Raw genomic sequence first — 16,281 nt, 5'->3', positions numbered from 1 at the left:
CTCTAGAAGATTTTTCAGAGGTGTATGAAGAACAGACTCTCTGAGCCCAGGCAATGTTTTTTTATTTTACTCACACTCTCGAATGGTAATTTGGCATACAATATAATTCTAAATATAAAGGTTATCTTCTTTCACTATAAAGATATTGCTTCTTGTCTACTTGATCAAATATTGTTAATGAGAAGCCTGATGTCAGTATGATTCCCTGATAGGCAATTTGGCTTTTTATCTTGGAGCTATAAGTATTTTTCTTAATCTGTAACATTCTGAAAGTAAACCTAATGCATTTAAATCTGTTGTTGTTGTTTTTTTAATTCATATGCTTTACAGTCAGTATACTCTTTCAATCTGAAGATTTATGCCTTTTTTTAGTTCAGGCAAATTCCTGGCCATTGTTTGTTTTAATAGTGCTTCTACCCTATTCTTTCTATTTTTTCCTTCTCATGCTCCTATTAGATGGGTTTTGCCATTCCTGGATCAACCGTATATGCTGCTAGACCTTTCTTTAATACTACCTATCTCTTTTTCTTGGTGATAAGATCTGGAAAAAGTCTTCGGCTTGATCTCTCAGACCACTAATTCACTTAAAAATTTTTTTTAAATTGTGGTAGAATTTGCATGTAGTAAAATACACACATTTAAGCATATAATTCAATAAGTTTTGACAAATGTATACACGCTTGAAACTGACACCTCAACGTAGACACATCATCTCAGAGTTCCCCCATTCTGCTTTCTAGTCATTCCCCCACCCCAGAGTTACCACCGTTCTGATTTCTATTGTCATAAATTAGTTTTGCCTATTCTTGAACTTCATCTAAACAGCAGGTAAAGTATGTACTCTTCTGTGTTTATCTTCTTTCAAGACTATGCTTCAGATATTCATCCATGCTGTTGTTGTACCAGTATTTCATTCTCTTCAATGCTGATTAGTAACCACTGCATGAATATACTACAAGTTGTTGACCTAGCCTCCTACCGATGGACAATTCACTCTGTGGTGTGTTTGATCTGATTTTCATTTCTTAAATATCTAGTTCTTTTTAACAATTACTAGTTTTTGTTTCTAACTTCATATTCCTATTTCAGGGCATAATTCACTTCTTCATCTTTCTGAAAATATTAAATAGGCTTACTCAAATGTCCTTAATCCTTTCCCTGATTACTTGGGGGTAAGGCTTTCATTTGTTGACCTTATAGTCTCTTTTTATTGGTTCTGGTCTATCTCAGATGCTTGATGGTTAATCTCATCTCCTGCCACAGAGTCCTTCCATGTACATCTTGGCCTTTGTAGACTACTTTTGCTTCTTGGTTCTTGGCCATTATGCTTACAGTGGGGAGCTTGTAGCTGCTGAGGTGGTTACTTGTCTTGGTTATTATGGCAAACCCCTGGTGCTGCAGCTATGGTAAACCCCAACATGGAGCCAGATGGCTTCCTGAATGGCAGCTTGAGACTCAAAGGCAGTCTTTGTTTATAACTGTGTCTATGGGTTACTTCTAGGTCTTCATATCTACTTCATGTCATATTTAGGAGTGACTAACATCCTCCAAGTTCACTGAGAACCCCCCTTCTTGATTCCATAGCATGGCTGTGCATTTACTTAGTTTTAAATATGCATATTTAAATTATTTGGGGGTGTTCTGGAGTGGGAATGGGAGATTTGAGCTGTGTGTACTACTAGGACCACCACATTTCAAATTCATAAGTTCTTTTAAATCTTTTCTATTATATTTTTATATAAGTATTAGAAAACATATTCTAATCCTTATAGCATGCCAAAACCCAAATACACAGAAACCTTTTGAGTTGAAAGTAAAATAAGTCCAAAATGAGATTAAAAGTAAGTAAAAAATATGCACCTGCAAAACTTCCTGAACCCTCCAAATCAGGCTTGCTTATTTATAGTTGTTCTCTTAGTTCAGTTACTCCCCATGACTTCCACTTTATCTTATGATGATATACTTTCAGTTCAGTTCCATCCTTTTTTTTTTTTTTTCTTTTTCGTGACCGGCACTCAGCCAGTGAGTGCACCGGCCATTCCTATGTAGGATCCGAACCTGCGGCCGCTGGGAGCGTCGCCGCGCTCCCAGCGCCGCACCCTCCCGAGTGCGCCACGGGCTCGGCCCAGTTCCATCCTATAGTTACTCATAGTATGAGTAACTATAGTTCCCACCCTGCTCATTCTAATATTTAACTTCTGCTAATTTTCAATAGGTGACAACACAAGCAACAATAACGGACTAGAAATCTAATAATACAAGTTGACACTGTTTGAAATCCAGACTCAGAATGAACACATCTCTACTCACGAAAACATTCCTACTGCATGACCTACATAAAAAACAAAAACCAATTTTAAACAACTGTGATCTCAACAAGGGAAAATGGTCAGTTTTGAGCATAACCTTTTGATCAATGTAAAACTGAATCCCAAGTTTCCAGGCTACTATGCTAATGAGGTTTTATTTGTTCCAAGAGTCTCCATTTAGTGCAATCTCTTTTTTCTGCACACAAGTTGCTGAACACTCGTGGTGAAAAACTGACAATGCTAGGTGGTCTCACCTTACATTTATAACCTCAAATCTCAAATGGCACTCAGCTGTTCTGGTGGCAATCTTATTATACAAACCTATGCTTTCCCACTCTCCAAAATGAATGTTCTCATTTTCCTCAAACCTACTGTACCACTTCTCCTAACCCTCACTCTCAGCTCATGACTGCTTCATGCTTTATTCAGGAAACAGAAGCAACCAGACAGGACTATTTTCATCTTTACCGTCAGCAGAGCTTCAAGCCTTCCTGCATCTGTATTCATCTTCTCTGCTTTGTATCTTGTTGCTAAGGATGCAGTGTCCCTGCTCCTGTCTAAAGTGACTGACCTTGCACATGTGCTTGGGATTCCATTTCTTCCTGCCTTCTCAAGGATGTTATTATTACAATTACCCCTGCCCCTGAGTCATTGGTTTCTCTCTCTGTTCTGAATCATCCCCACCAGCACACAAATGTGTTCTAGTCCCTGCTGACCTTACATCCCATTCCAGCTATTGCTTCCATTCTTCTCTGCTCTCATGCACAGCAAAAATTTTTGAGCTGTCTATAGACATCTAACTCCTTGCTTCACTTTTCCATCCTGCTCAAATCAGGCTCTATCCCACCTCTGTGTTGCCAAATCTAATGGTTATGCTTCTGCTTTGATTACTTGATTGCCCAGCAACATTTCATATGGTGACCACACTTTTCTTCCAGAAATGCCATCTTCTCTTGGCTTCTGTGACATAATCGTATTCTGGTTTTTCTTCCACTTTACTGGTTGCTCCTTTCTCTTCTCTTCACCGGTTGCTTTGTGTGAGACCACAATCTAAATATTGCCATGGACTTCTTCCTTTTCTCTATCCAATCCCAAGACTTTATATGTAATCTATATACTAATGACTCCAAAACCTTTTATGTGCAGCCTGAAATTCCTTCCAGAATTCCAGGTAGGTATATCTAATAGCCAACTTAATATTTCTACCTAGATGATTAATAGGCATTTCAAAGTTAACACAGTCAAGAAAATAATCTTGATTTCATCCTTGCTCCTGTTCCATGCCCTCCTCCTCAAATTTTTTAACCTAATTTTATCTCAGCAAATGGTACCATGCTTACCCAGATGATCAAGCCAAAATCTACTTGACCTCCTTCATTCCTTTCCCATCTCATCATATTCAATCTATGAGCACATCTCATCAAACTTATCCCCAAAACATATCCCGAATCTGTCCACTACTCTTATATCTACAACAACCCCTCGTTGAAGGCACTGTTACCAAGCCACCTTTTCTGGACTCCTGCAATAGGATCCCTAAACATCTCCTTCCCTTCCATTCACAGGGCAGCCACAAGGATCCCTTTAAGATGTCCATAAGATTGTGTCACTCCATGCTTCACATTCACCAGTGGTTTTCTATCACACCCAGCCAAAATCTAAATGGTTTTAGTCTGTTACAAAGTTCAGTGATCTGGTCCTTGTCCATCTCTCTCTGTTACACCACTGCCCTGTTACTCAGCATCCACTAACCGCAGTGGACTACCTAAAACGTCACACTTATTACTGCAATAGAGACTTTTACCTGGCTATTCCCTCTGCCCCACCTTCTCTTTTCTCTGATCTTTGTATGGCTGGCTCCTTCCTGTCATTGTTATCGCCTTAGAGAGACTCTTTTCTGACCAACCAATCTAAACTATTTTATTTTTCTGGTTTATATTTTATTTATTCATATTTTTGTGGAATCTTCATTCTAGAATACGGAAAATGTTCAACAAATATTTTAAAATAAATAGAATTTAAAACATTCTTCTGATTCCCAGTTGTCAAATATTGCTATCATTATTAACAACAGCAATAATATTTCACAGTTATTGAATGGTTACTATATGCCAGGTACTATTCTAAGTGCTTTGTATATATTATTGCATTTAATCCTCCAGTAACACTTCAAGGTAGTTATTATTATTATCCCTATTTTACACACGAGGGAACTGAGGCATGGAAAGGTTATGTGATTTGCCAAGGTCACTAAAAAATGGCAAAGTCAGGGTTCAAACCAAGTAGACTCATTTCAGGGCCTCCATGCTTAACTTCTTAATACTTTATTATTAATGATAATTACTAATACCAATAATGATAAGCAGCATTAACTGAACATCTATCATGTGACAGGCACCTTGGCTTTTTACTTAGGTCAATTTAATCCTCACAACAGCCCAATAAGGTGTTGTTACACTCACTTTACAGATGCAAAAACAGGGAGGAGTTAAATTTCTGGCCCAAGATCATACAGCAAATAAGTGGCACAGCTGGGATTCTAACACAGATGTGATTCCAAATCTATGCTTTTTCAACTGTTACTATGATGCCCACATTTCCCCCCAAAAGACTGAACTTATTCCCATGGTCCATAAACCACGAACCCAGGGACTCCTGCTGATTCTCAGAAATCTTTCGTATTTGCAATTTACTCAGCTCTCTCGTTCATTTAACAAATATTTACAGAGTGCCTTATATGTGCTAAAGTACTGTCATGTATGGGGAGGACTCCGCAGTTCTCAGTGTGCTGTTAGGTTTCTCTGCTCAGCCTCTTCTCACCTGTGAAGAAACTTCTCATAAGTTTGGCGGAAGGCAAATCCTGCCCGACGCACTCTCACATTTTCCAGTAGTCCAAGATACTCTACTTGATGCCGGCAGCGTTCGTCATCAAATATCTGTGGGGATTTCTTTTCATTGGGTTTGATGCAACGTACGTAATATGGTTCCTAAAGAAAGAAATCAACAAACGATAAGTTTCACTGGAGAAAATTCCCAGACTAGGGACACAAATATATAATTAGTGTTAACTGTGTCAAATTAAACTCAGTGCCTCTAATTTCTCAGATATATGTGAGGGGTCTTCAAAAAGTTCATGGAAAGATTTATATTATTTTTTAATTCCATTTTTCCACAAACTTTTTGAAATATCCTTGTACTTGTGAATAAAGTATTCTTTCTTCCCCACCCAATTCAAGGTTAGAAGTTCTCATGCATTTAGCTAGATTTTTGTTTTATTATGTTTTAGGATTCATCAGGAATAGCAGAAAGGGGATAAAACTAGGGAGTAAATAATTGAGACATGTAAACACTGAGTTTTTGTGTATTTATGGAAACATGGTTAATGTAACTGAAGGAGTAACACAACAGGAAAAGGCAGCAGCATCACCCTCATACCAAAACCAGACAAGACACCACTTAAGACTGACACATATTTTGGTTATTGTGAATAGTGCTGCAATAAACATGGGGGTGCAAGTACCCCTTCAACATGCTGATTATCTTTCCTTTAGGTATATACCCATAAGTGGGATTGCTGGATCATGTGGTAGTTCTATTTGTAGTTTTTTGTGAAATCTGCAGACTGTTTTTTATAATGGTTGTACTATTTACATTCCCACCAACAGAGTTATAAGAATACCCTTTTCTCCACATCCTCACCAGCATTTGTTTTTTGTCTTTTCAGTAATGGCCATTCTAATTGGGGTGAGAGTATATCTCATTGTGGTTTTGATTTGCATTTCTCTGATGATTATTGCTGTTGAACATTTTTTCATGTACTTGTTGGCCATTTGCATGTCTTCTTTTGAGAAGTGTCTATTCAGATCAGATATAGCTAGAAAGGAGAAATAAGTTCTAATGTTCTATAACACTATAGGGTGACTAGAGTTAACAACAGTTTATTATGTAATTTCAAATAGCTAGAAGAGAGGATCTTGAATGTTCCCAATGCAAATAATGACAAATGTTTAAGGTGATGGATATGCTAATAACCTCGATTCGATCACTGCACCTTGTATACACATATCCAAATACCACATTGTACCCCGTATATATGCACAACTATTATCAACTTAAAAATTAAATTAAAAAAAGGCAGCAACAGTGGTACAGATGAAATATGATAAAGAAAGTAAAATATGCATACCAAGGACAGTAGCTCTGGTACACAGTAAGTACTCCTTAAGTGTCAGCCATAATAATTATTATAATAATTGAATTAGTTTGTGCTTTTGAAAAAGAGACTAAACTTTATAGGTAAGTAGAGAACTTATAAAACTACCTGGGGATGTATCAAGGATTGTATCAAGGAGCCCAGGTAGAAATCCTTCCCTCTTTGCCAACTGAGTTTTGTATAATATAAATTAGACTCATAACTCTCTTTAATATAAAACTGTCCTTGATAGATCCTGGTATACTGAAGATAATGAATAAATTATCAATAGATGAATCAATGAGGTCAAATGTATCCTACTTGTAAGTGTAAAAAGTTTCTCTTCTCTGAATCTGTTAACAGACACACAGATGTACTTTAATTAGGATACAGAGTCCTCTGTAGTTAAATCTGGCAGTTTTGAGCTCCACTGAGGGCTAGAGGTGGAAAGGTGTAGTAAATAATTTGAAAATTGGCAGAGATTTGAAGAATGTGAATTTACTTGCATTTTGAACAGAATAACAGTTTTCAACACCTAAAAAGGAAGCTCCAATTTATCATGCTGGTCCACATGATGAGAAATGTTTTCTTTCTTTTTCTAAGCCCTGCTGTATTAGTTTCTTATTGCTGCTACAGCAGATTATCACACATATAGTGACTTAAAACAACAGAATTTTATTATCTTAGAGTTCTGGAGGTCAGAAGTCTAACATGGGTCTCAGTGGGCTAAAATCAGGTATCAGCAGGGTTGTTACTTTCTGGAGGATCTAGGAGAGAACCCATTTTCTTATCTTGTCCAGGTTCTAGAGGCCACCCACATTCCTTGGCTTGTGGCCTCTTCCATCTTTAAAGCCAGCAACAGCCAGTTGAGTCTTTCTCATGATGTCATCTCTCTGGTTCTGACTGTGTATGTGTGTGCATGCACGTATGTCTGGTCTTTGTCCCTGGTTTAAACCATTGGACTTTCTTCAGTGATAGGAGGATCTTAGTTATGTTAACGAGGTGGCTCATGGCTGGGCCCCTTGATAGCTTCAGGATGGGAGCTAGTCACCAGAAAAACCCTCCATGTGATTAGAGGTTGGAAACTTTCAGCTGCCTAACGTCTGGGGAGGTTAGGAGGAATGGAGATTGAATTCAATCATGTGGCTAATAATTTAATCAATCATACCTATGTAATGAAACTCTGATTAAAAACTCAGGACACTGAGGCTTTTCCTGGTTGGTAAACATATCAATGTATTGGAAGGGTGGAGCACCCTGACTCCAATGGGGACAGGAGCTCCTGCGCACGAACCTTACTTCCAGACCTTGTCACCTACATATCTCTTCATCTGGCTGCTCATTTGTATCCTTTATAATAAAACCATAATTGTAAGTATAGCATTTTTCTGAGTTCTTTGAATCATTCTAGAAAACTACTAAACCTGAAGGGAGGTCATGAGAACCCCCGGATTTGCACCCACACCATACAGAAGTACAGATGTCCTGGAAACCTCACTTTCAGCTAGTGTCTGATGTCAAGGGTAGTCTTGTTGGAGACCTTTTCCTTCAATTTGTCAGGTCTAATGTGGACTAACTCTGGGTAGTTAGTGTCAGAATTGCACTGAATTGTAGGACACCTAATTAGTATCAGAGAGTTGGTGCTGCAATGCAGGGGTAATTTTTCTGCCAAGCACAGCTGCCCTTTTTTACCTTGTCATTTGTGGGAGAATGAAAAACCACGATATTTTACAGCACCTCCATTAAGAGGTGGAGTCTCTACCCCACTCTTTAAATCTAGGATGGACTTGTGACTTGCTTTAACCAAGAGAATGTGGCAGAAATGACACTGGGTTACTTCTAGACACTCATCCTTGAGCAGTTTTGCCCTCTTGGAACACTTCTTCCAGCATGTGAAGAAGCCCAGGACTAAAAACTACATGAAGAAAGATACCTAGTCATTCAGCCATGACATTTGAGTGAGAACATCTTAGACTATCCAGCCCCAGCTGACTGCAGCTGCTTGGTGAGCCCAGCAGAACTGCCCAGTCAACCCACTGAATCATGAGAAATAATAAACTACTGTTGTTTTAAGCACTGCATTTTATAGTGATTTGTTATGCATTCACAGATAATACTCTTCCCTATTCTGGAACACTAATAATTGAATTAAGTATTAAATTTTGGTATATTTAAGTAGAGAATCAATATTATTATAAAGCACAAATAGAATCCTACTTTAAAAAATAGTAGTGGTGATCATATATTCCCTAAATCTATTATGGTTTTCAAATGGAGCATTTATATGAGCATTTTATTTGGTAAAGGTACCAAATGATATTAGATTTTTATATTCAATAATGATATTGTAATAAGTCAAGTAACCACCAAAACAATAGTAAGATGTAAATCTTCCAAAATAATAAAGGTAATAAGTGGAATAATAAAAAATAATTGTAACCAGTGGATGAGGAAGTGTCCCTTCTTAGGTCCAACTAAACATTCTGACTCCAAAGATTCATAGGCCACATTTGGCACCAATATCCTCGGAAAGAACAAAGTTTGCCAGCAGGCAGTGTCAGGGTCTTTGTAATAGTCCACACAGCAGTCAGGTGACAGATCAGGGGCAAGGAGACAAGATTCCCACTGGGTGGGCAGAGGAGGTGTCGTTGGCTAAAAAGCTTCATGCCCCACTGGAACCAATACCTTTTAAAACAACTCAGCAGATATAGCTTTCAGGGTCCCACCAAGGACATGCCTAATACAAGAGTCATTGATCTCAGCCAAGCCCAAAGTATGTCATCCCCACCAAACATTTATTGTTCTCCTTGCATAGATGCAGTTTACCAATGGGTAATTTTTATCATAAACAGTGTTCCTTAGTGATATAGTTTATATACATCTTACTAAGTTGCCAGGGGAACAGAGCTAGTAATTTAATTGAGGTTAAGTTGTCAAGCAGAAGGAATAAAGTTTTGCTTACCTTTTGCTCACAATAATCAATCTAAAAGGTTAGAAAGGAAGTTAAAAGAAATACAGAAGAGTCAAACAGAAAGCACTAATAAGATGGATGATTTAAATGCAACATACAGTAACTACATTAAAAGTAAATGGATTAAATGCTATATTCAAAAAACAAGGATTGTCAGAATGCATAAAAACCCCAAAACTAACCATATGCTACTTACGAGAGACACAGTTGAAACATAAGGAAAAACTGAAAGTAAAAAGGTGAAAAAGATACACCATGCAAAATCTAGTGAAAAGAAAAGCTGATGTAGCTATATTACTCATGCAAAGCAGACTTTAAGTCAAAAAGCAACATGAAAATAAAGATAGATGTTTCATAAAGTTAAATGACTCAAACACCAGGAAGATATAACAGTTCCAACTTGAATGAAACTAATAAATTACCTAAATATTTAATGCAAAAATTGAAGGTACAACAAAGAGCAGTAGAAAAATTTAGAATCAAAGTAGATTTTAACACACCTTTCAACACTGACAAAAACAAAGAAATTGGTAATTATACAAAAAAGATGAACAATATGATTAGCAAACTTGACCTAATGGACTTGTATAGAATACTGAATGCAAATTAATTTTAAATACAAACAAAACATAAACACAAAGCAAATTTAACAAATTTCTAAGGACTGAAATCAAAGACTATGTCCTGTAACAAAATAAAGTTAAGCTAGAAGTGAACAGAAAAAAAGATAATTAGGAAATCCTATATATTTGAAAATTAAAAAAATTTACTTCTAAATGACCATTAAGTCACAAAGAAAATTACAGTGTGAATTAGAAAATATCTTGAACTGAATAATTTATAAAATCATGTGGACAAAGCAATCAGTATAAGGCATCACTTGAGTAGTATAAGAAATTTTACTAAACAGCAACCAGTTGAATGGAATTTCACAAGTATTGAGTGATTATGCACAAGAAGTAGTAATACTGGATGAAACACTAATGACCAACTAAGAGGTGAGGGGAAGCCCTTCATCCTGTTCTGTAATCTAGAGGAAATACTTTCCCTGTATTTAATCAGCATTCTGTCTCAATTTATAAATGCCGCCTCCTCTCTCATTTATAAATATCCAGACTGACTCAGCCTAAGAAAACCTAAGTTTGACAAATTCGGATTGTCTTATAAAGGCTAAATTGCAAAAGTTAAAAGTGATTTTATTCTTCTGAACTTTTAAACCTCTCTCCTTATATTTTATATTTCTATTTTATATATAAATGAGGTGAAAAACCTCATTTGTGAAAGTGCACCCATCAGTATAATAGCCAGAAGACACTGTATTAAAATATACATCTATTTAACCAGCTTTGAACACTGTCAAATAGAGTCAAGGCAAATTCAAGTTCATTTAATAACTTACTGACCATCTGTTTAGAGTACTTTATTGGGAATCATGAAGTATATAAATTAATAGAACCCATTCTCTATATTCGAAGGACTTGGAATCTAGTTGGGGGAGACAAGACATGCACCTAAAATACCATTGGACTCTGAGAAAGTGAGGAGTCAGGGACTTCCACTTCTGGTAATGGAGAACTAGGTAATACATATCAACCTTCCTGATAAAGTCACTAAAAAATAGTGCTAGACAAAATATGGGGCAACGGTCTTGTTAACTGCATCATAGAGCTGATAAAATAATGAGGAAATACCCGGCCAAGATCAGAAGATGATGAAAATCCAGAGGAGTGAACCCAGTCTTCAGGGCTGCTTTTGTCTTAGAAGCTATAGTTGACCATCTCAAGGATGACATAGCTTCTGCCCCTTGTGGGGCCAGGGGCATGAAAGTTGGAAGCCAAGGCCTTGGATGAGGGGCTGAGCTTTGGTCTGGAATCCTGAATAGCTAACCCTGGGAGCTTAAGGTGACTGGAAAACAACTTTGCCCTTTCAGGAATGGCAGCCCATGACTAAGGTCCTGAAATTGGATAAAGGTGATCCTAGACTGTCAGAATTCTCTGATTATAAACTTAAACTTTCAACTTTTCTATTTCCATATGTTTAGATGTCACTAATAGCATACACAGTCTCCGACTTAATGATGGGTTGACTTACGATTTTTCAACTTTATAATCATGCAAAAACAATACATGTTCAGTAAAACATCAATACATTACATGAGATATTCAATACTTTATTACAAAATATGCTTTGTGTTAGATGATTTTGCCCCACTGTAGTTTAATGTAAGTGTTCTGAGCACACTTGTGGTAGGTTAGGCTAAGCTATGATATCCACTAGGTTAGGTGTACCTGTACTAAATGCATTTTCGACTTAACGACATTTTCAATTTATGATGGGTTTATTGGGATGTAGCCCCATCATAAAAGTTGAAAGTTAAACAATATTTTAACTTTTTTCCTGAACTAGCAACCTTAAACACTTGAATTACAATTACTCTTCCAATTTATATGTGATTGTTGTGTTGTGCTATGTAATTCTAATTTGTATTTTTAATCCCACAAAATATTATTTTACAGAGGTTATTTACATACATCCACATATTTACCAATTTCTTTGTTCTTTATTTTTTGCATTTTAGACTTGCCTTTAGTATATTCTTCCTATGGCCTGATATGTATCCTTTAGGAATTTCTTTAGTGAGGTTCTAAATATTGGTAAACTCTCTAAATATTTGTTTTTCAGAAAGATTCTTTACTGTGCCTTTGTTCTTGAAAAATATATTCTCTGGTGCTATGGCTTGAATGTGTGTCCTCTCCAAAGCTCATGTTGAAACTTAATGCTCATTATAACAGTATTAAGAGGGTGTGAAATCTGACTATGTTATTTGAAAGGTGAGGTCTTTAAGAAGTGTTTGGATCATGAATTAATGGGTTAATGGATTAATGGGTTCTCATGGGAGTAGACTGATGGCTTTATAAGGAGAAGAAACATGCATACACGCTCTTAAGCTCTTGCCCTCTTGCCATGTGATAACCTGCACTGCCTTGGGACTCTGCAGAGAGTCCCCACCAGGAAGGAGGCCCTCACCAGATGCTCTCCCTGCACTGTGGACTTCCTGACCTCCAGAACTGTAAGAAATAAATTTCATTTTTCATAAATTAACCAGTTACAGGTATGCTGTTATAAGTGACAGAAAATGGACTAAGACATCTGGGTACAGAATTTTAGTTATTTTCTCTCAGCTTGTTACTCCTTTGAAGCTAATCTGTCTTTTCTCTGGCTGCTTTTAAGATATTCTCTTTGTCTTTGATGTTCTGGGATTTCACTAGGTCTCTATGTGTAGATTTCTTCTAAGTTTTCCAACTTGGGATACACTAGGCTTCCTGACTCTCGAGTGGTGTCTTTCAACTTCTTGAAATTCTCAGGAGTATTTCTTCAAATATTGCTTTGTGCATTCTCTCCTCTCCTTCTATAACTCAGATGAGATCCATGTTAGACCTTTTAATTTAATGTCCTATGTCTCTTAATGTTTCTTTTACATGTTTCATGTCTTGGTCTCAGTGGAATTCTGGATAATTTTTTCAATTCTTATTTCCACTTCCTTATTTTCTCTTCAGCTTTGTCTAAACTGATATTAAACCTATCCACTCAGTTTTTAATTATTTAGTTTTCATTTTTTATCAATCGTCTAGTTGCTTGTTCTTTCTCATATTTTCGGCCTTTTATTTCTTGAGACATATTAAACATTCTTATATTCTGTTTCTAAGTTTTCAGAAGTTTTCAAGAATCTGAATCTGCTGTTTGTTTTGTATCTGACTCTTGCGGATGGTATCTTGCAGTGATTCTCTACTATGAACTCCTTTCCCTACTTTGGGCAGGCCCTGGCCTTCACTTCAAGCACTCAGACTTGAACAATGCTACTCAAAGTTACTTACTTCAACAAATCCCCAGAGGGTGAAAGGCATCTTTAGGACTCTGATTATCTTTCCCTTCACTTAGTTAATTTCTGCATCTACTCAGCCCCTGGCTTACATATTCCTTAGTTTTTGTTAGTTCACAGCTGCATTCAAGAAATTGATTTTTATATTTTACCTACTGTTTCAGTTGGCTTTAGTGGGAACCTCATTTACCATGTTGCCAGAAAATGTATCATTCATATGTATTTTTAAGATCTTTCCATCTATGTTCCTCAGTTAAATTGCTCTCTAATTTTATTTTCTCTTATTAACCTCATATTAAGGTAATATTACTCTCATAAAATAAGTGGGTAGTGGCTTCCCTTTTCCCACGCCTCCAAACAGTCTGTATATGATAGGCATTATTGGCTCCTCGAAGTTTTATAAAACATATCTGTAAAATCATCTTGGCCTGATGTCCTTGGCAGAATTGGGGGAGGGTAGATTTTTGATTTGTGATTCAGAATCTTTAAGGTTATTGATTTATTCATATTTTCTATTTCTTTTTAAATTAATTGATAACATTTTTCTAGAAAACTATCTAAATTTTCAAATTTATTGACATGCAGTTATTCATAATATTCTGATGCTTTTTGAAATTTCCATAATATCTAAAGTCTTAACATATTTCTATTATTTTCAATGTTTGCTATTTAAAAATTATTTTCTTATTTTTTTCTTTAGGTTTTCCTTGGAGTTCCTTTTCTGGCTTCTTGAGTTGAACTTAACTCATTTACTTTCAGTCTTTCTTGTGATTTTATAAAGGCATAACAAACAGGTCACATTAGCAGTATGCTACAAATTTTGACAAATTCTTTGTCATCCAGTTCCAAATATTTTGTAGTTTCCATTGCAATTTCCTCTCCAACCTGTGAGTTATTTAGGAGATCATTTTTTAAAGTTCCGAAGTACACTAAATTTTTTTTTAATGCTGGTTTTTACTTACTTGCTCTGAGGATGGAGAATGTTCTTTGTATACATTCTTTCAAAATGGCTGGATTTCCTTTGTGATCTAGTATGTGGTCAGTTCCTGTAAATGTTCCATGTACACTTGAAACAAATATATATTACCTATTCCCTGGGTACAGAGTTCTTTTGATCTATTACATAAAGTTTAAATTTTGTTTTCAAAGCTACTGCATTCTTACTAATGTTTTGGCCTGCTTGATCTGTATCAGTTTCTGGTAGAGTTGGTTCAAAATTTCCCACTATGACTATGGACTTGTCAATTTTTCCTTTAAAATTTTCCAGGTTCTTTCTTTGATTTACAGAGTTTGTAATAATCATGGTTATGCTGTTAGGAACCTAGTTCAAAATGGTTTCATTGTCTTGAGTATTCTTGCTTTGCTATTACTAGTTTCTTGATCTGTATTAATTTTTTTCTTAAATTCTACCTTCTCTCACATTAATATTGCTTTTAACCATTTTAGGGGGAGGTGGTTTGATATATTTTTATCCTCCTCTTTGTTTTTAAGCTTTCTGCATAGTGTTATTTAGGTGTGTCTTCTGTAAGCAGCATATAGCTAGATTTCCACCTATCTAGTCTGTTTAGTCTAGTCACATTTATGGCAAATACCAGTTATTTAGATTTATTTCTACCATCTTCTTTTATATTTTCTAAATGCAACATTTTTTCTTTGCTTCTGTCCCCTACCCCCTCAGCCTATGTTTTATCCAGTATATTTTCCCCACTTTGAAACAGAAATCTTATTTCTAGCTGGGTGCGAGGCTGACCAGAATAAAAAATGCACTTCCCAGCTTCCCTGGCAACTAGGTGTAGCAAATAGCATGTACCTGAAGTGTTGTGTGAGACTTCCAGGATGTCTCTTTAAAAGGGAGGAAGTTCCAGCTGCCTTACTGGACCAGGAAGAGGATGCCGAGCCCAAGAATGGCACAGCAGAAAGACAAAAGAAACCTGGGTTCCTAATAACCTTGGAGGTGCTATCCCAGTCCTGGATGCCTTCTGTATATTATTTACAGGAGAGAAAAATAAATGTCTTTCTTGTTTAAGCCATTAATTTCAGGGTCTCTTTTATTAGAAGCTGTATGCAATTCCTGGTATAGAAATTATATAAGGTTCTAGAATTAAAAAAAGAAATTTTTTTTCTTATTTTTGTAAAAGGCACATTTAACTACTAATTTAGAAAACAAAACAATAATTCTTTATCTGGTTAATTAAATAAATCTAGCCAAATAAATAAATAAAATTTATAAAATTCAGTGTTCAACTGTTTCTTGTGTCTTCCTTCTAGGTTCAATTTTCTTCTTGCTGGATGAAGCAGGTTGAAGCTGACATGCAGTGAGAAGCTGAGATAAGAGAGTCTTAATGGTATTCTAGTCTTCAGTGCCAGTGTCCTCACCCCTGCCCTTCTGGAGGTTTGATTATACAAGCCAACAAATTGTGCTTATTTGCTGTCACTTGAGGTCAAAGAATCCTGACAAAAAGAAATAGAAAGCTACTGAACAGATGTGTTCTTGTGGCATTTGCCTAATTCATCCACAGCAAAGTAACCAGAAACAGTACAGATTTAAATTCTTAGAGAGGAAGTAGATTAAAAAAAAAAAAAGATAATAATGAAAAAGAAAATACACAGGGAAGGCATCAGAAGAGAAAGATAAAAATGAAAGAACTAAAAATAACGACTCCGGGAATGCTGCCTAATTTGTCAAACTTGTCAACAGCAGCAGTTAAGAGAAGAAATCTGCTCTTTAAGAAAAAAAGCAGACTAAAGTTATTAAACAGTATTAGACTTCAAAGAAATAATAAAAAACAGAAATAACTGTCAATAATATATCTTTACATTTCAAGTATTTTTAAACGGCCTAAGGACAATACTTACATACTAAACTTCCTCTTAAAATTCTCTCTGGTCATTTTGTATTCAAACACAATATATGGATAGTGAATTGTTA

At 36.1% G+C, this 16,281-nt stretch overlaps 1 protein-coding gene across 2 annotated transcripts in view; it reads right to left on the bottom strand.

Annotated features, from left to right (window-relative positions):
• Positions 1–16,281, bottom strand: part of MYO1D (myosin ID) — a 348,112-nt gene that overhangs the window by 187,948 nt on the left and 143,883 nt on the right. Inside the window, exon 15 of one of the 2 annotated variants that reach the window (XM_063110087.1) lies at positions 5,130–5,296. In XM_063110087.1, coding sequence (XP_062966157.1) covers positions 5,130–5,296 — 167 coding nt within the window. Of the gene's footprint in view, positions 1–5,129; positions 5,297–15,714; positions 15,804–16,281 lie in introns of those variants that run through there. The other variant, XM_063110088.1, reaches the window with a different exon arrangement.

Source organism: Cynocephalus volans, chromosome 10 (genome assembly GCF_027409185.1).
Source record: "Cynocephalus volans isolate mCynVol1 chromosome 10, mCynVol1.pri, whole genome shotgun sequence".
Taxonomy (NCBI): domain Eukaryota; kingdom Metazoa; phylum Chordata; class Mammalia; order Dermoptera; family Cynocephalidae; genus Cynocephalus; species Cynocephalus volans.
Note: the sequence above shows the minus strand (reverse complement) of the source record. Positions and strands in the feature narration are given on the sequence as shown.